The sequence below is a fragment of the Saimiri boliviensis genome, chromosome 1 (genome assembly GCF_048565385.1).
Source record: "Saimiri boliviensis isolate mSaiBol1 chromosome 1, mSaiBol1.pri, whole genome shotgun sequence".
NCBI lineage: Eukaryota > Metazoa > Chordata > Mammalia > Primates > Cebidae > Saimiri > Saimiri boliviensis.
Window position 1 is genome coordinate 229,670,286 of NC_133449.1, and position 22,838 is coordinate 229,693,123.

Genomic DNA, 22,838 nt, shown 5'->3' on the forward strand with positions numbered 1-22,838 from the left:
CATTGAAAAAGCATTCATAATATGGCGTTTATAGACACAAACACATACATACCTAGTAAACCTATAGATAGCTACTCACCCTTGCCATACAGAAAATGCAAAACAACACACTTAGGATATATTGTAATTATATATGATGTGGTCAAAACCAAAGACGATAAAAATATGCTTGTGTTAATGAAAAAGGATTTTGTGGTCTTATTTTTAATCTCCACAGACCGAAACCCATATATATTTTCCTCTTTGTTTTATTGGCTGGAGCCAAGTGTCATGGAACTCAGCTTCTTGATGAAGAGGAACTGAGAAGACACACTGGCATTTGCTATGCAAGTGACGATAATTATATCTTATATATTATATCTTATATATTATATCTTATATATTATTATAATTATGCAAGTGGCGATAATTATAATAATATCTAAGTGAACTAAGATTGACTAATTTTCCTGTCAAAACTGCTATTTTGCAAATAAAATCACTACCCTTTATAACATCATTTCTTGTGCTTATTGCTCTGGTCTTTATTCTTTAGTGTTTCAGGTAACCACTAAGAGAAAAAGTTAATTTAAAAGTCGACTATGTCCAGAATGGCACTCATTAACTAAAAATTGAGGTGATTTTCCCGAAGTCCTGTTGGAAGTAAATCTACCAGTAGTGATCAGGCTCTTCCTCCCACATTTCCCTGCCAGTTAGGACAAGAGAAGCCCGGGGGAGATGCTTTAATAGGGGTGGGAGTGGGAGATAGGATATTACCCGCTTGACACTTCTGCACTTTTGCTACGAATGAGTCACTCGGGTTTGGCACATTTGTTGCAAGGAAATCTCCTCCTCCCGCCGCTTCCTTGTTCGAGCTCCTCTCGGGCTGTCTTCTGTGCTTTGGCCTTTAAGGATAAGTGAGAGCAGGTGGGCACACAGGAGCTCGCCGAGTCCTCCTCCCCCTGCTCCTTCCCTAATTTAGCAGTACTTCCGGCCGCGTGACATCATCCCCCGCACCCCGGTGACGTGAGCGGCGGGTGACGCGTGTGCGGAGAGGAGCGCGCTGACGTTGCTATTTAAAGGTCCTCCTGCGGGGAGGATGGAGACACAGCGCGAGCGCCCGGTGTGGGGCGCGGAGGAGGCTGTGGCGGCCGGGAGCGGGGCCAAGAGCCAGCGGAGGAGTGGAGCGCACGGCCCGCCAGTCGCCGGCCTGTAGGGGAGGGGGGAAAGAAGGACGGACGAACTGAGGGCCTGCCCCCGGCCCAGCTCCCCACGAGGGCCGCTCGGCCCCGCACCATCAGCCTCTCCGCCGCCTCGCGGCTGCTGCTTCCTCCCGTTGCCCGCTGCCTGCAGGGCCCGTCGGGCTCCCGGGACCGGTGCGCGCCCCAGCTCCCGGCCGCGACTCCGCGGCGGCCACCGCCTCCCGCCCCCTCCCGCGAGCAGGGGGAGGGACCTCCCTCGCCCCCCGTTCTCTCCGCCCCCTTCCCGCCCCCCGCAGCCTGCTCTGCCGCCGCGCTCGCCTCACGCCGGCGGCGCTGACCGGGAAAGCGGCACCCTCCGCTCTGCCAGTCAGCCGGTGGAGGCAGAGGCAGCGGCGGGCTTCAGGCCGCCCTGGCTGGGGTTGCTCTCTGCCGGGCGGGAGCCGGAGGCCGGCGGAGGCGGGCGCTGATGGAAGTGTGAAGAGGCGGCGGCGGGGCCCGGGGAATGTGAGGCGGCGCGTGGCGGCGGCGCGGAGCGTGAGAGACGAGGAGCAGGGGTGGGGGCGCGGGAGCGGCGGCTGCGCTACGGCTTCAAGCCCCGCTCTCCTGGCCCGGACGCGGGGTTAGCCTCCTGCCTTGGCTCGGGCGGGCGCCCGTTGACCCTTCGGCCCTCCCCTCCCGCTGCTCGCCCGCCCTGGAGCTGGGGGCAGGGTGCCATTGGAAGCGTGGGGCTTGGCTCTCTGATTCATTCATTCTCCGCTGACTGGAGCCTCAGACCCTCTGTGCTCCGAAGAGAGGAGGGAAGAGAGGGCAGCCGCGAATGAAGGGCCGGGCGCGAGCCGGGCTCCATTGTTTTCGGCGGCGGGGGGCGGGAAGGGGCTGAGGGAGGTGGGATCGGGCCCCCTCCTCCAGCTCCCCGGCGTGCGCTGCGCCCCCAGCCTGCTGCCAGCCTGGAAATGGCTCCGTTTATTCTTCTCGGGAGAATGAATCGATCCTGCCTAGCCTTCCCTTCCTCCTCCCCACCTCGTCTCTGCTCCGAGTCTTAGGAGGAGAAACACTAAAAAAGACAGATTCCAATGTGGAGTGCCGTGCAGGTTGCGAGCTGCTGGGTTTGCACTTCGAGGAGATTTTTCTATGTAGTTTTTTTCCTAATGTGAGTGCAGGGAAACCGTGGCATTACTGCTTTTGGGATTTTAATTCACGTGCACGTCGCGTTTGGTTGCTCGCTCCACCCCTGGGGACCTGGTGTGGTGGAGAAATTTGAACCCGCAGCCTTAGCTCCTCCGAAAAGGCCGAGTTACCTGGCTACCCCTGAGTGTCGAGGAGGACTTGAGCGAAATGACCAGCGAACTCATTTTGAATAGGACTCGGTGAAGCCGGATTCTGCATTTTCCTACTTGTAGACTCATTTTGTGGAATAGAGTTGATCGCTGTCTCCTCCGCAAAGCATTTTAACTCCAATAAGCAAATGCCGCCTCTGTTTGAACGTTTTGGTATTTACAAGAGAGAAATCATTTTACCTAAGAGAACTAATTGAATTGGCAGCATCCTTGAAATACCTCCGGACAAAGATCAGGGGGTGGGGGTGGAAAAGCAACTGCGAAATAGCAGACGGAGAAATTCCTTTGGAAGTTATTCCGTAGCATAAGAGCTGAAACTTCAGAGCAAGTTTTCACTGGGCAAAATGGGGTAAGGAATTTTGTGCTTAACAGCTTCGAATCTGTTTATGTATGTGTATTATTGAGCGGTGGTGGCTATTGTGTTTTGTGTTTTCAAATAAACTTGCCACCTTGCTGGTCATACTTTAAAGAAATAAGCATGCTAACCTTTTCGGTTATTTTTCCGTTTTTGTAGAGTAGTACCAGAGGTCATAAATAAGGAGCATATATCATTTGTATCTTGAATATGGATTTGCGAGTAATATTTACAAAGACAACGCATCCTACACTTTACTGGTCAGACCGCTGCATCAGTTTGTAATCAAAATCACATTATCTTAGCTTTTGCTGATGGTTCTCTTTCAAAGAGACGTACTGCATTCTCTCAGTACTTTTAGAATAATGAGTTGCACAAAGGAACGATTGTAATGAGTGGTTAGACAACAGTCCTTGAAAGTGATCCAGAGTAAATTGCCCTCACCGTGCCCTCTGTTTCGCCCTTGAATATTCAAAGCTAAAATGTATGGAATTGATTTACTGGAGGGTAAAACGAAAATCTGAAATTCAGTTTTACTGATGCGGTCACCATGGTGCGGGTACATTCCACAGGAAAAGGCTTTTTGTTGAAGAAACTTGTTCACTCCTCTTGTTTTTCGGTTTTAAGCTCAGCCCTTCAGTTTGTGTTAACATATCAGATCTACACCTGCCTTCAGACCCAGAGCCAACCGAGAGTGCATTTTCCAGCCGTTTATTAACTCTTCACACTGTGGGTTGATGAAATGCTAGTGACACTTCCTAATTAAAGCTAGAAACCCACAATATGTTAATGGAGTAACCTCATTTCATTGACGTATTGTCAGTGCTTTTTGGCAGAAGTACTTTGAGAATTTTCTCTTTGTGTGTGTGGTTGAACACATCTAAAGTGTAGTTGAAGGACAGGTTTTGAAAGAATGGACTCTGAAATTCATTGTGATGCTTTAGGGATGTACACACGCTTGAAACTTTCTGAGAAAAGTTCTTGAGTAGTACCTTCTTTTTGGAGTTAGAATTTGAAGTTTAATATGCATAGCTTTGAACATTTAGAACATGTTGTAGGAGACTTTCCTCAGGAATTAATGACAAAAGTGATAATGGTTTTAAAAACTTAAATGACAAGTGATGAGTGTATATATAACTTGCATGATTTGAGGATACTGCTAAGAGTAATTAAAATACCTCATTCTATTTCTAGCACTGCTATTAGTAGCTTAGTGATCTGAGGCAAATTACTTAACCTCTGTGGACTCTATTTCTTATCTGTAAATTGAAGGAGTTAGAGATGACTTAATGATTTTTCCAACCTGTAAAAAACGAATTATTTTCTTTTTGTTCTCCTCATTTTAATGATCACTAGTTGGTTTCTGGAAGTAGATCTTTCTGATGGAGACCTTTTTCTCTCTAAGCAGTTTAAGCACTATGCTGAAAAATAATGACATTTGAAAAATGTTCTGGATGAATTGCACCCATTTAAAATGAGAGAAAATACTGAAAAATACTACTGTTCAAAACCTTTGAAATATGGCTTCCCTTGAGCATCTGCAGCTCTGTTTAAAACACGTTGGAGGAAAAAAAAAATCAAGCAGCAGTTTTTCATGTTGATGGTTGCATTTTGTCTAGACTGTGGAGTAGCAGCACCATGGAAGAAAACCAGTTTTCCACAACATTTAAGCTGCATGAATGCTTGTCATTTTACCAAGGGAAGCTTAGGATGAATTTTTTTTTTTTTCCTGCCTCAGATTTATTTGTACAAACAGCACAGGAGGATCTCAGCCCCATGCAGACAGCGGCCTGGGCTGGGTGGTGGGTGTGGGGGTCGCACCAGTCCTTCCGTCCTTACGTTGGTAAACAGAGATCTCTACTCTGAAGCCTTTGTAGGGGCCTGGGCACCTTTGGGAACCTGAGCTGGAACTAAAGCTGGAGCTGCATGCAGCCTGGGCCTTGGTTTGATCCTTAGCCTTGGCCTTTGGCTGGCACAGCCTGAGCCTCTTGGCAGTGCGGGCACGAGCATGCTTCCCAAGCTTGGGGTGGGCAATGTAGGGAAGTCAATTGGGCTTGCGGCTGACACCCTTTGGGATCTTGGGCTTAACCTCCTTGGGCTTTATGAGGGCCTTGATAGCCTCGGCACATGCACTCATGGCCTTGGTGGTGTTGGCCTGCATTTTTAGTCCCTTCTTTTTGTGCTTCTTGGCAAAGCGCATGTTCCTCAGGAACTTGGGGTCCACCCCTTTAAGAGATTTGTATCTTTGTGATTGGGGTTTCCTGGTACCATTTCTGTGCCATTTTCGGGACTGGTTGTGTGTGGTATGTGGTTCTTGGACTTGGCCACGTTTGCACCTTAAGCCACAGCTCCCAAAGGACCTAGAACTGGAAGAGAGGATAAATTTAATACCGAGGGGGCTAGTGTTTAAAATGGGAGAGTAAGTGCCACACCTAACATGCCTTTAGAAACTTGGCAAAATTAAATTTGTTTATAAATGAGTGTATCTTCCCCTTAGTTAATAAAGTCCTATGTGTGGACTGAGGAGATAAAGGAGTGAGCATTTGTGGTGCGTTTGTTTTTTTTTGGAAAGCCTATATTTGGAGTTGTGACCCTCTCTCATTGATAGTGACTTATTTTATCTGAGTTGAGAGGAAGGGTAGGTGGAAGTAGAAGAGAAGAGCATACAGCAAAGGCATTTGCTGACATTTCCACACTTTATGGGTATTTATGCCTAATAAATATTTGTGGAATTAGCATAGCTGCCTGGACCTATTTAAAACAAAAGCAAACAAGGCTTTAAATGGCCTTTTACCTGGGTAACCCTTAATTACCTTACTGTAATAGATATCTAAAATTGAATACTGTGAGTAAAGTGTTTCACGTATTACAACTTTTTTTTAAAACTAATGTTAGGTTGTAATAAGGATTTATCTTTGTCTTAATTGTAGATATTATTGCAAGTCTACGGGCAGTCTAAGCAAAGGAATTATTTTTAATAAAATCAGTGATTGGGCAGAAAAAAATTATGGCTCCCCTAATAGTAGTTGATGAACTTTGTGGAAATGGAAAAGAACAGCTGAAACTTGACAGTTGGCAAAGTCTGTCAAAGTATCTTGGATGCTGCATGAACCGTTGTTAATTGCAGTGAAGACAACTAAAGTAAGGGTTTGTAAAATAAGTGTATCAGATCCCCTAAAAATTAAGGCATTCATTTACCTAAAATGAAGTCTCTGAAAAATTTTGAAGCCTCAGTGAGGAGCCCCTGTTAGGTATGACCTCCCACCCCAACCTCCAAATACTATGTCATAATGAGAGCAGTGAATCAGTAGCTATTTCAGAACTATTAGAGTAAGCAACAGAAATCTAGTAATTTCAGCCAGTTACTTCATGATACCCTTTGTTTTTAGTTACCTCATATTGGCAACCTAGTGCCATCAGCAGTGGATAAGAATTTTCTTTTCTTTTCCCCTATTAAGAGCTAATTATACATAAAATGGGGCTTTCCCTGCTAATGGAATCTGTTAATGCTGTTTCTGATTTATCTCACCTGCCCATGGGAACCTCTGGAGTCCTTCCTCTCCCTTTTTCCCCAAATAACCTCCAGAAGCATGGAAATGAGTGCTGCTACATTGCAGCCCAAACTGAGTTTCTTTGCTGAAAGACACAAAGCTGACACCTCCTTTTGCCTCAGTCTGCAGTTCTGCTCTCTAGGGGTTGTAGCAAAAATGTGAAAATCTTGATCCAACACTGTGAATGGGTTTTATTGCAAGGATAATCATCCTATCATTCCTGACAACAGACCAGTTAGATCCAAGTCCTTAATTCTTCATTTGTTCATTTAACCAACTTTGAACCTGTGTTATAGTGCATGTACTTAGCTCAGTGCTGCTGACATGAAGGTCAGTACAATGTACTCCTTCCCTTAGTTTATATTTCAGAAATTGAGAAGACACTCAAGCCTAAAATTAAAATGTGCAATGAAATTTTGTAGGAGCTATAATGTAGGGGGTTATAGAGACACAAAGTGTATGTGTTGGGGGGGCATTCGCTGCTGAAGGAAGGATAAAAAGGCTTTGTGGAGGAGGTGATAGGTGTTAAATACTGAAAGATGAGTACAAGTGAGCCTCTTAGACAAATTAGAGGGCATTCAAGGCAGAGGGAAAAGTGATTGACAACACTAAAATGAGGAACTGCAAAGAAGTTTGGCATGACGGGCTTGTTTGCTTGAGCTCCCTTTGTAGCAAAAGATAGGTCTAGAGCCTTATTATGCAGGGGCTGAGTTAGAGAGCCATGTAGATAAATGAAAGATTGGATGATCCTGTAGTTTAGTGTGTTTGGAGGGTTTTTTGGCTATGACCCAGTGTAAAGATAAGCATCTTTACATTGCAACCTAATATGCTTGTATATAAATGATAAAATGTCACTACGTGATACCCATGCTTTGTATGATCCACTCTGGTAGTTTCTATTCTGTTCCATTCTATTTTATTTTTAAGATAGACTGATGATGGTGACCCGCTCTATTTAACAACGCTATAGTAGCAACTGGTAATTTGAAAAGCACTTCTCTTCTGTGTGAAGATTACTAAAGGGTTTTAAGCAGAATAAGGACATGATCAGGGAAGTAGAGTGAGGAAGCAGTTTTAAAAATCATTTAAAATTTGGTTTTGTGTCTTACATCCCGTGGAAACATCAAGCCAGAACAACGAACCCTGGCTGGGTAGAGGAAGTGGATAGTTGGGCAGGTCCTGGAAAGTTCCGAAGTGGAGAGGGAAGGGATAGTGACTTAGAGATGTATAGTTGGCTGAGTGGGGCTCCTTCAGAATTAGGGCATTTCATGTACAGAGGTAATAATGTAGCAAAGAGCATGGTGTGTTCCTAGCAAGGTCACTAACTCAGATGGCTCATAAAATAGTGAATTTGGGAGTTAAGGGGTTGGTAGAAGAAAGTTTCCTTATTCATATTTAATAGTTTTGAGTGATTAAACATCTCAGAAGAAAAGATAGTAACATCCCAAAAGGTCTAACCTCCCTACTGCCATGTGATTTTTGTGTGTTTTTTCTTAAGTCTTTAGGGTTTAGTTGAAGTATTTATTTTTGGTTACTGAATTGTTATTTGGGATTAATATAACTAACTAGACAGAAGAGTAGGGAAAATGAGTGCCGAGTGCTTAATGTTTACTGGTATAATTTTTTCTCATGTATTTTTTAAATGACAGACTACAAAACAGTTTACGCTGATTTTTATCTCAGGACCTATCTAGTGGAATGAAACGTGCAGTTTGTGTGTGTGTGTTACATATTTGTAATGCCTTATGACCTATGGCTAATATTTCTGTTTGTTTTTGAAAAATTGAGTGATTTTGAGGCATTGTAAAGTTTCAGGTTTGTTAAATATTTTAATTTCAAAAGAATCTACATATGATAAAGAATATGTAGATTTTAGGTCGTCTACAAGAATTGATATAAAATTTTCAAATCTTAATAAGTATTGCAAGAGAAGGTGAAACTTTTTAAAAGCTAATCATTCAGTGGTCTTCAACATGTGAATAAAATCATATATATATATATATATATATATATATATATATATATTTATATTTGTTTTCTTTCTTTCTTTCTTTCCTCTTTCTTTCTTTTCTTTCTTTCGTCTTTCTTTCCCGTGCAGTGGCCCATGCTGGAGTGCAGTGGTGCGATCATGGCTCACTGCAGCCTTGACCTCTCAGGCTCAAGTAATCCTCCCATTTCAGCCTCCTGAGTAGCTGGGACTTAGAGGTTCACACCACCATGGCAGGCTAATTTTTGTATTTTTTGTAGAGATGGGGTTTCATCATGCTGCCTAGGCTGGTCTTGAACCCCTGGACTCAAGTGATCTGTCTGCTTTGCTATGAGCCATCGCACCTGGCCAAAATCATATATTTTAATCTTAATTTTTGTAGCACACCTCTCCATAATCTCTAAATTTAGGGCATCCATAATGACTCTCTGTTAAAAGAGTCCGTTTTATTGATGAACTTATGTTCTTAATTTTAGCATTTCATACCTTTTGATACTCCTTTTTCCATCTGTCCTGAGTGTAACATGTTGGTCATTTCTGTGCTCCTTCATGAAATGTCTGAGAAAGGAAAAAAAGATGAAACTGGTAAGAATGCTGCTTGTTTAAACAGTATTTTTGAGGGAAATTATATTATCGACACATATAGTCTTTTTGGTTTTGTCTTCTTTCATTTTTTAAAATCTTGTTTTTAAAAGTTTTAAAAAATGTGTTCACTTCTCTGGTAAGTACAATTTAGAATTTTTTTTTTGTCTGCTAAACATTTCAGATAATGGAATTAATTTTATAGGGGCATCTTTTTAACTATTCTTTCAATGAAGTTTTGACTCTCCAGTAATGGACTATGAAGTCAGTATGGCTCTTGTGTAGTTAAAATAATTTTATATATAGAACTAACATTTGCCTTAGTTAAGAACTGAATTTTATTTACCTTTATATGTGTTTTTTTTTCTTTTAAGGTAGGATAGTAAAGGAAGGCAGAAAGTCACTGTTTTCTGTTTTGTGTCAGGAAATAAAAGTGTTTCTAACCCCCCCCATCAGCAATCTAATCAATTTTTTATCTTCATAGTACACTTACCTTTGCATTTTCTTTACCTTTTGAAAAATCACCATCTCTTAACACCTAATATTAATATTAGCTTAAAAAATAGCTTGGCTTTATGAACATCTTATTTTAATGTTCTTCCACAAAATAGGAGTTTTCATGTTATCTTTTGCGAAGTGTTGGCACTAAGTCATCAAAGCACAATAGTTGTAAGAATTGAGGGCTTTTTGTAAAATTACCGAGCAAGAGTTAGGTAGAAATTAAACATAAGCAAAGAACTGTGTTAGGAACCACAGATACTAAAGCTATTTCATTATAAGGTCATTGAAAGTCGTGTTTATTATGTTAGGTCTGTTGGCATGTCTGGATCCATGTGGTCACATGCTTCAGAGTCCAGAGGCCTGTAGAAAAGAATGTCCTTGATTCCCCTCTCCCTTTCCCCCAGAATGGTTTGTTCCTCATTTGTCACTGTCTAGCTGGGGAGTCTTTTTTGAGATGGAGTCTTGCTGTGTTGCCCAGGCTGGAGTGAAATGGCATGATCTCAGCTCAGTGCAACCTCCACCTCCTGGGCTCAGGTGAACCTCCTGCTTCAGCCTCGAGAGTAGTTGGGTCTATAGGTGGCGCCACTATACCTGGCTAATTTTTGTATTTTTGTAGAGATAGGGTTTCACCATGTTGGTCCTGACCTCAAGCGATCTGCCCACCTCGGCCTTTCAAAGTGCTAGGATTATAGGCATGAACCACTGCACCCAGCCTAGTTGGGGAGTCTTCATAGAAATCTACTGAGAGTCATAGCTCTGATACGTATCTCTTTGGGTACTATACATTGTTCTTCTTAATCCACTAGTGTATAGTGTAGTACACATGTGCAATATTGGAAAGATTTGGGGGAATTAGTGCTTATATACAGAAAATCCTGATTTCTAGCAGTTGGGCCTATACAGTTATTTTTCTCATAATTTTTGTAGCTAAATTTTTGGATCCTTTTACCTTTATATTTACATATATCTCAATCTTAAGTAGTTATAATCATCTGTTTTATTTAAGTATTTATAAGGGTTGTTCTGAACAAGACTTTGTGTGAGTTGGAATTTTCTGCCTACTTGCTTTCCAGTTTCCCTCATTAGGCTCTTAATAATGGTCTTTAGGACATGACTATCAAAGACCTCAAAATACTCATGTTAGGAATTTGTGTCAGTAAGTCCTCCTGGAAGGTAAGTCTGTACATTCCTAAATGTATATGGGACAGTTAATTTGAAGCTATTATAATATTTAAGTTGTTTATCCCTTTACCTTTCTTTGCATTTTTTTTTTCTTATTCTTTTGTAAAACAGTACTGTTTTCTCTCTAACTCTGTTGTTATGAATCACTGTCTCATGGCTTTTAACATTAGAATTTGTGGGCTTTGCTTAATCGCCCCACCAGCTCCCAAGATGTTTACAGATTGAAGATTCTGCCTACTCTTGTTTACTCAGTATTGCCAGGGATCTGTATATATTAGGCTCAATGGGACTACTCCCAAGTCACTCTTAAACTCATCTTTCTTGAGATTCTGTTGATTAAAAAAAAAAAAAAATCTAGATCTTGCAGGCTGCCGTTTTCCTTACCCAACTGATAATCTATAAGATTTTAGTTGTGTATTTCATTGTTGCTTTCATTTAGTATTTTACTGTTGTTAAATTGATACTTATTTCTATGCCTATGTTAGTAGAGTGGAAATAGATATTAATGATGACATTACTGTTTAATTTTATTTTGCAACATGTTAGTACAGATGCTTTTGAGTAACATAGGTTTTAACTGTGTGGGTTCACTTACATGCAGAGTTTCTTCCACCTCTGTCACCCCGAGACAGCAAGACCAACTCTTCCTCTTCCTCCTGCTCAGCCTACTCAACATGAAGATGAGGTGGATAAGGATGTTTATGATGATCCACTTCCACGTAATGGATAGTAAATAGATTTTCTCTCATGATTTTTTTTTCTTTCTTTTTTCTTTGAGACAGTGTCTCACTCTGTTGCCCAGCTGGAGTGCAGTGGTGTGATCTTGGCTTACTCCAACCTCTGCCTCCTGGGTTCAAGCAATTCTCTTGCCTTAGCCTCCTGAGTAGCTGGGATTATAGGCGCAGCCACCACGCCTACTTTTTGTATTTTTAGTAGAGACAGGGTTTCTTTGTGTTGGCTAGGCTGGTCTCGAACTCTTGAGCTCAAGTGATCTGCCCACCACAGCCTCCCAAAGTGCAGGGATTACAGGTATGAGCCACCAAGCCTGGCCTGATTTTCTTAATAACATGGTCTTTTCTCTAGCTTACTTAATTGTATGAATGTAGTATATAATACATGTAACATACAAAATGTGTATTAATTGACTATGTCATTGATAAGGCTTCTAGGCAACAGCAGGTTATGAGTAAAGTTTTTGAGGAGTCAAAAGTTACATGCAGATTTTTTACTGAGTGTGGGTCAGTGCCCTTAACTCACAGATTGTTTAAGGGTCAACTGTATATTTTGAGTAATCAGTATAAAATCTAGGTTGTTACATTATGGCTATTCATGTGGTGAAAGCTGTCCTAAAGAATGTTTTCGAAGATGGTACAGTGGTCAGTTAGAAATCAGAATGTGAAATTTTATGTTCTGTAGGGCCTCAAATATATAAAATTCTGTATATGCATAAAAATGTTTGAAAGAGACTCATTCAAGTGCTACCATGTTTATTTCTGGGAGATAAGATTGTAAAATTTTGTTTTTTAGTCTTTCTGAATCTTGTAGTTTCTCTGTAATGAACATACTAAGTTTTAAAATGTCTCTTGGGTTTTAAGGGTGAGGTATTAAACAGGGAACTCTTGAGTTTTAAGGGTGAGGATATTAAAAAGACAGCTTCTCTTGGGTTATTTATTTATTTTGAGACAGAGTTTCACTCTTGTTGCCCAGGCTGTAGTGCAGTGGTGCGATCTTGGCTCACTGCAGCCTCCGCCTCTTGGGTTCAAGTGATTCTCCTGCCTCAGCCCCAAGTAGCTGGGATTACAGGCATGTGCCACCACGATTGGCTAATTTTGTGTTTTTAGTAGAGATAGAGTTTCTCCACGTTGGTCAGGCTGATCTTGAACTTCCGACCGCAGGCGATTTGTATACCTCACCCTCTCAAAGTGCTGGGATTACAGGCATGAGCCACCACACCTGGCCTCTCTTGGGATTTAAGGGTGAGAGTTTTTAAAAAATGTTTATTATCTACAGTAAAATATTATCAGGACCTGTCATTATTCCTACATCTAGATACATATATATATTTGTATCAATTTTAGCTTTATCTCAAATTCTATCTCATTCTTTTCAAGATTAGCTAACGAATAGTTACTCTAGTGCTAGCAAAACTTGTTGCAGTGTAAGGAGTATTTCTCTTGTCAGTTATTAGAGTATTAGCATGAAACTGTACTTTGTATGGAGAAGGAGATGCAGCTCAAAGGGAAAGTGTGACTCTGGGAGGTTGTGCAGCTTTGTCGTGGCAGAGTATGCCCGATCCCCTAGCTCCTTATGGTGCTTACCATTAGAACAGGTGCTCCTCAACGAATACTTACATAGATACAGATTCATTTGGAGAAGGGTTTCTAACTCCTCATAGTGCTTTACAAATATTTATTTTTACTGCAAACTTAGTTTCTTATAGGTGAGTTCATTAAATGTATCTTGTTTTCCTTCTAGATGGTACTGAAAAAAGCTGCATTTTAGTTTTAGTGTAAGTCTCTGCACAATGCATTATGCAGTTGTCTCTTGAACACGGTGGGGGTTAGAGGTACTAATTGCCCCACCAACCCACATTTAACTTTTGACTCTCTCAAAGCTTAATTACTAATAGCCTACAGTTGATTGGAAGCCTTATCAATAACATAGTTGATTAACACATATTTTATATAAGTTTTATCTACTGTATTCGTACACTATAGTAAGCTAGAGAAAACAAAGTGTTATTAAGAAAATCATAAGGAGCCAGGCACAACGGCTCATGCCTGTAATCCCCACACTTTGGGAGGTAGATCACTTGAGGCCAGGAGTTTGAGACCAGCCTGGCCAACATGGCAAAACCCCATCTCTACTAAAAATAGAAAAGTTAGCCAAGTGTGGTAGTGCACACCTGTAGTCCTGGCTACTCAGGAGGCTGAGGCACAAGAATCACATCGCTTGAGACCGGGAGATGGAGGTTGCAGTGAGCCATTGCACTCCAGCCTGGGTGACAGAGGGAAACTTGTGTTTCAAAAAAAAAAAAAAAAAAAAAAAAACGGAAGAGAAAATATATTTACTATTCATGACATGGAAGTGAATCATCTTAAAGGTCTTCATCCTCATTTCTTCATATTGAGTAGGCTGAAGAAGAGGAGGGGTTGGTTTTATCATCTGTGGTGGCAGAGGCATCTGCATGAAAAGCCTGTTCAGACAAATATCGTTTCTTCTCAGTGATTTTCCTGATGGTATTTGGGAACTCATGTACTGCCTTTTGGTGGGTAGAAGCTGCTTTTCCTGTTATCTGGACATTTTTTAAGCCAAAGCTCTTGTAATATTATCAAACCATCCTTTCCTGGCATTAAATTCTCCAGCTTTAGATTCTTCATCTTGTTTGTGCTTTAAGTTTTTTTTTTTTTTTTTTTTTTTTTGAGATGGAGTTTCGCTCTTGTTACCCAGGCTGGAGTGCAATGGCGCGATATCGGCTCACTGCAACCTCCGCCTCCTGGGTTCAGGTAATTCTCCTGCCTCAGCCTCCTGAGTAGCTGGGATTGCAGGCACGTGCCACCATGCCCAGCTAATTTTTTGTATTTTTAGTAGAGACGGGGTTTCACCATGTTGACCAGGTTGGTCTCGATCTCTCGACCTTGTGATGCACCCGCCTCGGCCTCCCAAAGTGCTGGGATTACAGGCTTGAGCCACCGCGCCCGGCTGTTTGTGCTTTAAGTTATCATAAATCTGCTTTTTCTCAAATTATATTAAATAGCTATTTTTTAATAGTAACACTTTACCTACATAGAAGCCTCATATTTAGTATGAAATTAAAAGGTATTTTGCAAAAATTGCAAGATTTTTTGCCCCTGCTAGAATAGCGACAGAGATGGTTTCACAAAGTGCTTTTTCTTTTTTGCAGTGGTCCTTACTCTGGATTCATTTATCTTGAAATGGTAGGCAACTGCAGCTGCAGACCTCAATCTGCAGTACATGTCAGGCAGTCAGCTTTTTCTTGTAAAAGCATGACTCTGCTTCTTGGGAGCACTTCCAGCATCACTAGTGGCACTTCATATGGATCTCGTGATGTTATTCAAAGTTTATGGTATTGCACTAAACAGGATGAAAAATATTCAAGAACTGTGATTTTACTGTGATACACAATTTACTGGAGCATTTTAAGCAGATATTCACAACACTTGAGCTCACTGCAGTATCAACAAGAGTTAGCTACAAATTATTACAGTAGAATAATATGTACTAGATAATGTTATGCTATGAGGTAATACTGCATCTTTATGTGTATTTGCACTTTTCTGGATGTGCCATGTGTGGTTTGTAAGTTTTAGCCTAAGTTTTGATACATTTTAACTCTTTATAATAGATTTGTATATATTTTATGATAGTAAATGAAAAATAGACTAGAATCTGCATACGTTTTATGCGCTCATGACATCTTTTTCTTATTTTTTTTTCAGTATTTCTAAGCTATGCAGTTCATTTGTAGATTTTTTTCAAATTGTAGCAAATCTCCAAAAATTTTTCCAATACATTTATTGAAAAAAATCAATTATAAAAATTATTCTGAGTGTACGGGTGCAGTTCAAATTCATTTAAGGGTTTACTGTATTTTGAATAAAGTACTTCTCATAAATGATTTGTTATTACATGTGTTTGATATAGAGTTTTCAAAGTTGATGTTAAAATGTAAATTCCATCAGTCAGCCTTGTTATCTTTTAAAGTCCAATAATCTTTGTAGTTACTGGGCACATGAGTCTCTGGAATACTTATGTATCTATTTACATGATACATAGGAAGGCTCTAAATCTCTGAAGAACTCAAGACCAGAAAAAGAGAGCTTGAGACGTTATCTTAAAACATTTTTTTTGGAGCTTAAAAGTGGAGATCTACAAGTAGAAGGAACCAATCATAGCATATTTTACAATTTCTGAATCATTCCAAGGTAATTATAAATTACTTGATTTTCTCACTTGTAAGGAGAAGGTTGGACCATATTGTATGCAGATTTAAAATTATATTGGAATTATTTTTCCCAGAGCTTTCAAACTCTTATGCTGTCATTGAGCAGAAAAATGTGTGATAGTATAAGTTAGAAGACAGTAGGGATTGGTGGAGACTATAGGAAAGTGAAGAGAAGAGGTCCTGCCTGAGGACATTCATACCCAGTGTGTTCTTGAAACCCTCTGGCCAAAGAAAGACACCTGAAGCCTGACTCCTTATTCAGCAAACATTTTTTGAGCTCCTGCTGGCAATTGTGACACTCTAATGTCGGTCAGATGCAGTCAGTTTGGAAATGCTTTAACTCTTGACTGAGGGAGAAAGACCAGAGCATCAGAGTCTAGTATGACAGTGGCAGAAATACTTATTAGATCAGTGGTTCTCAATTTTGAACCTGCATCAGAATCACCTTGGGGCCTTGTTAAAAAGAAAACATAGATCGCTGGAGTTCCTTCACCTCCAGAGTTTTTGATTCAGTGGCTCTAGTAATGGGGCCCATGAATTTACTCTTCTAATAGATTCCCAGGTGATGCTGATGCTGCTGGTCCAAGGAACGTACTTTGAAAGTGGCTGCATTTGATAAATGAAGCTTACAAATCAAATGTGAGAAACTTTTGTCCATTCAAAAGCTTCAGTGATTCATAAAGCACTCTCGCTTCCTTGCTACCCCTTCCTTTTGAAGTAGCAAAAACTAGAACCTTGAACTAAGAGGGAAAAACCTGATGGAGCTGCTCTTTTTTTTGTTGTTTCTTTGAGACAAGAGTTTTACTACGTCTCCCAGGCTGGAGTGCATGATCTTGGCTTACTGCAACCTCCACCTCCTGAGTTCAAATGATTTTCCTGTCTCAGCTTCCTGAGTAGCTGGGATTACAGATGCGCCCCACCACTGCTGGCTAATTTTTGTATTTTTTTTAGTAGAGATGGGACTTCACCGTGTTGGCCAGTCTGGTCTTGAAATCCTGACCTCAGGTGATCCACCCACCTTAGCCTCCCAAAGTGCTGGGATTACAGGTGTGAGCCAGTGCACCTAGCCCTATCTATTTTTTATAAGCGAAAATATCCAAGACAACTTGAAATTGGTCTCTAATCTTTTTAAACCTGATTACTTTTAACAATACTTAGCAGTTATGCCCATTTCTTGGTTAGAGTTACTTCTGCTTTTTGATATTTCTGGATGTATTGTTTTTTTAAACTACCAGATACTATTTTGACTTTTGAAGTTTTCTGCTTTTGGAAGAAATCTTATTTACTTCTAAGTTAATTTATTCTGTCTAGATATCCTTAAGTTTGTTGAGACAAAGTCTTACTCTGTTACCCGGGCTGGAGTGCAGTGGTGTGATCTCAGCTCACTGTAGCTTCCTGGGTTCAGACGATTCTCCTGCCTCAGCCTCCCGAATAGCTGGGACTAAGGTGCATGCCACCACACTTGGCTAATTTTTGTATTTTTTAGTAGAGATGAGGTTTCACCATGTTGTCCAGGCTGGTCGTGAACTCTTGGCCTCAAGTGATCCACCCACCTTGGCCTCCCAAAGTGCTGGAATTACAGGCATGAGCAACCATGTCTGGCCTGAAATTTTTCTATTCCCTAAATTATCTTTCTTTTGTGTTCCTTTATTGTTGGTTTAGTTTATTTCATTTTGGAAGCTATCCTGGAATACCTGGTGAGCCTCAGTTCTGTATGATACTAAAAAGCTTTTTGTGAATCAGTGAGTCCTGTCACTGGTGGACTTCGTCTTAGAAATTTAGGTGGTGAACTAGCCTAAATTTTTTTGGCTAGTCCCCAGGTGTCAGTCTGGGGAGATCTGTTGTCTAAGATTGTTTAAGTTTTTCTATGACAGTGTTCATTTTCTTTAGAGGAGAGTCTTCCCATGTAGAGTTCTAATCGACGTTCTGAGAGCAAGGTAAGTATATTTTTCTGTTATATACCTATAAGATACGTCATCTGCTGTAATCTGAAAGCCAGGAATGGGAAAGTTTTTGTGGGGGTAAGGTTCTGTTTGCAGCCTTTCTCTTGGTGCTCCTATTTTAGGCCCCACTCCTGTCTTCTGCTATTGGAAGAGGTAGTTGGTTGACTGTGGGAAGGGGTGGGAATCTCATTGTTCTGTTATGTAAACCTTCAGTCAGCTCCTCCATTTCAGTCCCATACTTCACGCCTCCTCTGTGGTCCCTTTGCCTCTAAATTCTAGCCAACAGGTTGTTCACTTAGTTCCCTCTTTGCATGCACTTTTATTATAGTTTCCTTGGTTTTGTCAAGCCAGGCATTATTTCTTCTATTTTCCATCTTTAATATGTTTTGAAAACTGTATAAAGTTACTTAGGAACTACTGCTGCTTTTTACAGTCTTTGGTGTTATAAGTTTAAATACCTTTTTTCCCCTTCACTTTCATTTTAGTGGAATTTTGGAAAAGTAAGATAAATGAGTACAATTAATTTGCCAGGTTTAACCAGAATCACTGAGCCCTTAGCTTTTGAATTTTTATCAGGCATCTTTCAGAATGTGCTGACACTGTTGACAGTTAATTGATTGGAATTTGGTGGATGATAAAGTGTTGGCTTTCTAAAAATCGCTCCCTGTAACCAACACCTGAAAACTCAATGTGTGATGTAAGCACATCTTAAAATTAAAAACTTAAAATTGATCATCAACCCAAACCTAAGGAAAACAGAACACTGACTCAGCTGTGTCAGGTAACTAAGATATTGCCTACCACTGTGCCTTGTGAGCACTTGTAAAAAACACGAAGCACTTAATTTGTGTCATGAGTCATGCCAGGCACTGGTAATACCAAGATGAGTAGATAGCCATGTAAACAAGAAATTACACTGCTGTGATTTAAGTGCTGTAAGAGAAATGTATGTTGTGTTTGGGAGCACAGAGAAGGGAGTGCCCACCTCCACCTTGGAAGATCAGAGAAAGCTTCATATAGCCAGTCATTTTTGTTTTGAGCCTTAACAAACGAGTTGGGGGAGGGGAAGTTGTGTGAGGGGTTGTAAAGGTATTTTAGGCAGAGAGGTGGCATAAGTAAAGCTTCAGAGGTGAAGTATGCTAATTAGAAAGTTAAGGTAGTTAAGGGAGATGTGACTAGAAGGATAGAGGCTAGATCATGACTATGTCATGTTAAGAGGATTGTACTCTTCTGGATTAATGGTCTTCAAATGTTTTTGATGCAGCACTCATCTCAAAGATTTTGAACATCTTCCATATATGTATGTTTATAAAATTACATGTACTCTCTGTATTAATATATATACATATTTAATGTGTTTGTCATAAAACATATATAAAAATAGAAATGACAGAGGAGAATAACTTCTTCCTGCTTACAACTTTAGAAGCTATTAAGTAATGGTGAGCCGTAGAACAATTTTAAGTTAGTAGTTACTACCATGCTTGCATGCTAGATCAACTACTCAGGCTGCAATATGGAGGAAGTTTTGGACTTGGAGAAGGCAGGTAGGAGTGTGTGTGTTTGTGTGTGTGTGTGTGTGTGTGTGTGTGTGTCTAAGAGAGAGAAATGCTTGGGGGTCTTAGAGACACTCAAATTTTATTATTATTTTTTGAGTTGGAGTTTTGCTCTTGTTGCCCAGGCTGGAGTGCAATGGTGCGATCTGGGCTCACTGAAACCTCTGCCTCCTGCGTTCAAGTGATTTTCCCACCTCAGCCTCCCTAGTAGCTGGGATTACAGGGACCTGCCATCATGCCTGGCTAATTTTTGTATGTTTAGTAGAGCTAGAGTTTCACCATTATGGTCAGGCTGGTCTCAGACTCCTGACTTCAAGTGTTTACCTGCCTCGGCTTCCCAAAGTATTGGGATTAGAGGCGTGAGCCACCGCACCCAGCGGAGACACTCAAATTTAATTGCAAGATAGGTTAATTGCAGCGATTTAGTCAAGCATAATGGCTTGAACTAAAACAGAATATAACAGGGCTTGAATTCAAGAGATTAAGTAGTAATGTCTATAGAGTTGACAGTGAACTGGATAGATATTATGAGAAGTAAAAGAGATTGCCTTGGTCAGCCATTAGTTGATATAGGGAACCAAGAGGAGAGAAACAAGTTTGTAGCAAAATGGGATGACACATTGAAGGAACCTTGAGATATTGTGGTCAACCTCGTGAGAATGCTTTATAGTTGAATATTGTTGGTCTGGTATTCAGGAAAAGAGAACTGGGCTGGGGATAGAGTTTTGGGAATCATTAGAATGTATAATTTTTGGTTGAAGCTGTGGATGTGGATGAGCTCATGCAGGGTATTTATAGAAAAGAACAGATCAGGCATCTCTGGGAATAGTCATTTAAGGGACAGCTGAGAAAGCTGTCAGGTGAGAATAGTGTCACAAGAGCCAAGAAAGGGAGTGAGTTTCAAGAAATAAGTAGTAGCCAGGCTCAAATGTAGCAGAAACATCAAATGAGGCAAGAAACAATTAAATTGGATAAGTAATGGTCCTTTAACAATCTTACCTTGTTTGAGAAGCCTAGGGTGGAAATCCAATTTCCATGAAGTGTAGGTGGTGAAGGATGAGGAGCAGACACTAGAAATGTGTCTGCTTCTCCTTTAAGACCAAGCATCTTAGAAATAGTAGCTTCATCAAGCTCTGGGGTTCAGGAAGTTCTTTTGGTTTTTGCGTACAAAATGGGATTAACCATTTTTTTAGGAGCTGGGAAAGGAGTCCATGGTAAGTGATGTTTAAAAAATTACAGTAGAGAGGCATAATTATTGAGGAGTTGGGCGAGAATGTGGAGCACAGGTGGAGGAGTTAACCTTCAGTAGGAGGAATAGTGTCCTGATAGACTGAAGGGAAGGATATGACTAGTTTGTAGGTTAAAGAGCAGGAGACTGTGCAGGAATTCCTTAGTTGATGGTCTCTGTTTCCTCCATTCATTGATTTAACAAACATTCATTGATTACCTGTTGTGTGTCAGGCAGTGTTCTGAGTGCATGAGATCTGTGAACAAAGAGCCCTGCCTTCATGGAGCTTACATTCCAGTGAATGATAAAAGGCAGGGTCATCTGCTAAGTGTAGGGATATAAAGGTTGGTCAGAGCCTTGGGAATAGAGGGAAGAATGGGAAACAGTGCTAAAGGTCCCCGATGAGATTAGAAGCCACATATTCTGGTGTTCTTGAAACCATCTAAATCTTGTTATTATTGTACCTGAAGAGCACAGTAGAATTAGAAGGGTTAGCAGAGTGTGTTAGAAGGGTTTTCATTTTCAAGCTAGTTGTGGTGGCTTAGGCCTATAATCCAAGCACTTTGAGAGGCTGAGACGGGTGATCACCTGAGGTCAGGAGTTCGAGACCAGCCTGGCCAACATGGTGAAACCCTGTCTCTACGAATAATAAAAAAAATTAGCTGGGTGTGGTGGCGCACCTCTGTAGTTGTAGCTACTCCCGAGTCTGAGGCATGAGAATCGCTTGAACCTGGGAGGTGGAGGTTGCAGTGAGTTGAGATTGCGTTACTACACTCCAGCCTGGGTGACCGAGCGAGACTGTCTCTCAAAAAAACAAAACCCAAAAGGGTTTTCATTTTCTTCATTCTGCTGAAAATGAAGCAAGAAATGAGTACATCCCATTTTTGTAGTGTTCTATTCTGTTATTTTAATACATGTATCACTTTTTTCCCCCTTAGTTGACCTTTTCCTTCTATAGAGAACATCTCTTATCTTGGAAGATAAGTATTAAATTGCCAAAACATCACCAATTTTTTTTAAACATTTGATGCCTTTTCTGTGGAAAACATCCTGAAACCAAGTCCTGTAGAAAGTCTTAGAGGTCTTCTGAGGACTGGGACTGCATTTGATATTTGTATGCCCATTTCCTACTACTGCCCAGTACACGTAACACACACAAAGCACTTGCACTCCTGTGAACCAAGGTGTATTAGGGATGATTTAATAAGGTGGGTTTTTCCTTTTTTCATACCTAGGAGAGTCACAAAGTCGATTGATTGGTATAAGCACTTAAATATTGCTCTAATTTTTTTACCGAGAATTCAGTATATTATTATTTTGGAAACAGTTTCACAAGTTATCCTATCTTCCTTATTCTTGGTAAATATTTTAGGTCTTTCTGGACAGGGTACACTTTCTTTTCAGGCAAAGTAGTTTCACCCAAAGTAACTTTACCTGTGTACTAATTCTATTATGTCCTCAATCATGGATTTTTTAAACTAGGGGATTTACATGATGATGGAATGCATTTAACTACATTAAGCTATATTTGTTAAATGATAAGAAATAATGAAGAGACAGAGGCCTCAACATGAAATTTTACTTTATCCTTTGTTACCTAAAACATAACTTCATTATTAAGCTCTAAATTGATTGGACTGGATCCTTTAGCAGGCATCCCCAAACTACGGCCCACGGGCCGCATGCGGCCCCCTGAGGCCATTTATCCGGCCTTTCGCCGCACTTCAGGAAGAGGCACCTCTTTCATTGGTCAGTGAGAGGAGCACAGTATGTGGCTGCCCTCCAACGGTCTGAGGGACAGTGAACTGGCCCCCTGTGTAAAAAGTTTGGGGATGCCTGCTTTAGAGGACTTTAAACCTTGGGATAGGGATTTAGGCCACAAAAGCTATAATTATGATAAAGTGTAGCATGATACAGTACAGGCAGAACAATTTAGCAATCAAGTGAGGTTTCTAAAACCAGGTAGCGACTATAAATTAGTGATTCTATCATGAGCTCCATTATCTTAGGCAAGTTACTTATGCTTTGTGTTTCTCATTTTCCTCATCTGTAAAATGGGGATACAGTTATGAAGATTAAGGGATAAACAAGTTTGCTGAAAGTGTTTGTTGTACATAATAACTTCATAATAACTCATAGCTATTATTACTATGGATTTCTTTTTCTATATTTTACTTTACTGGGTATATAAGGAAAACAACAAGTTGACTAACCAGTTCTAGAACTACTGTGATAGTGTTAATTAAGAAGGAAATGAAATTGGAAGAAAAACCTTTCATTTCTTTCCCAAACATATATTGCCAGTATCACAGTAACTCATAACAACACATGCAACACAGGCTGATTTTCAACATAAAGAGAGCTCAAGCAAGAGGGGTGAGTATTCAGTTATATTTCTAGTATTTAACTGAATTGTATTATTTAACTCCTTTTTTTTTTTTTTTAGACAGGGTCTCGTTCTTGTCATCC

General features: G+C 40.6%; 1 protein-coding gene across 1 annotated transcript in view; it reads left to right on the top strand.

Moving 5' to 3' along the window:
* Positions 1–1,073: 1,073 nt before the first annotated feature.
* Positions 1,074–22,838, top strand: part of HOMER1 (homer scaffold protein 1) — a 145,992-nt gene continuing 124,227 nt past the window's right edge. The window contains exon 1 of the mRNA XM_003920811.4: positions 1,074–2,867. Within this exon, the coding sequence (XP_003920860.1) occupies positions 2,863–2,867 (5 nt within the window). The 5' untranslated portion in view covers positions 1,074–2,862. The remainder of the gene's footprint in view (positions 2,868–22,838) is intronic.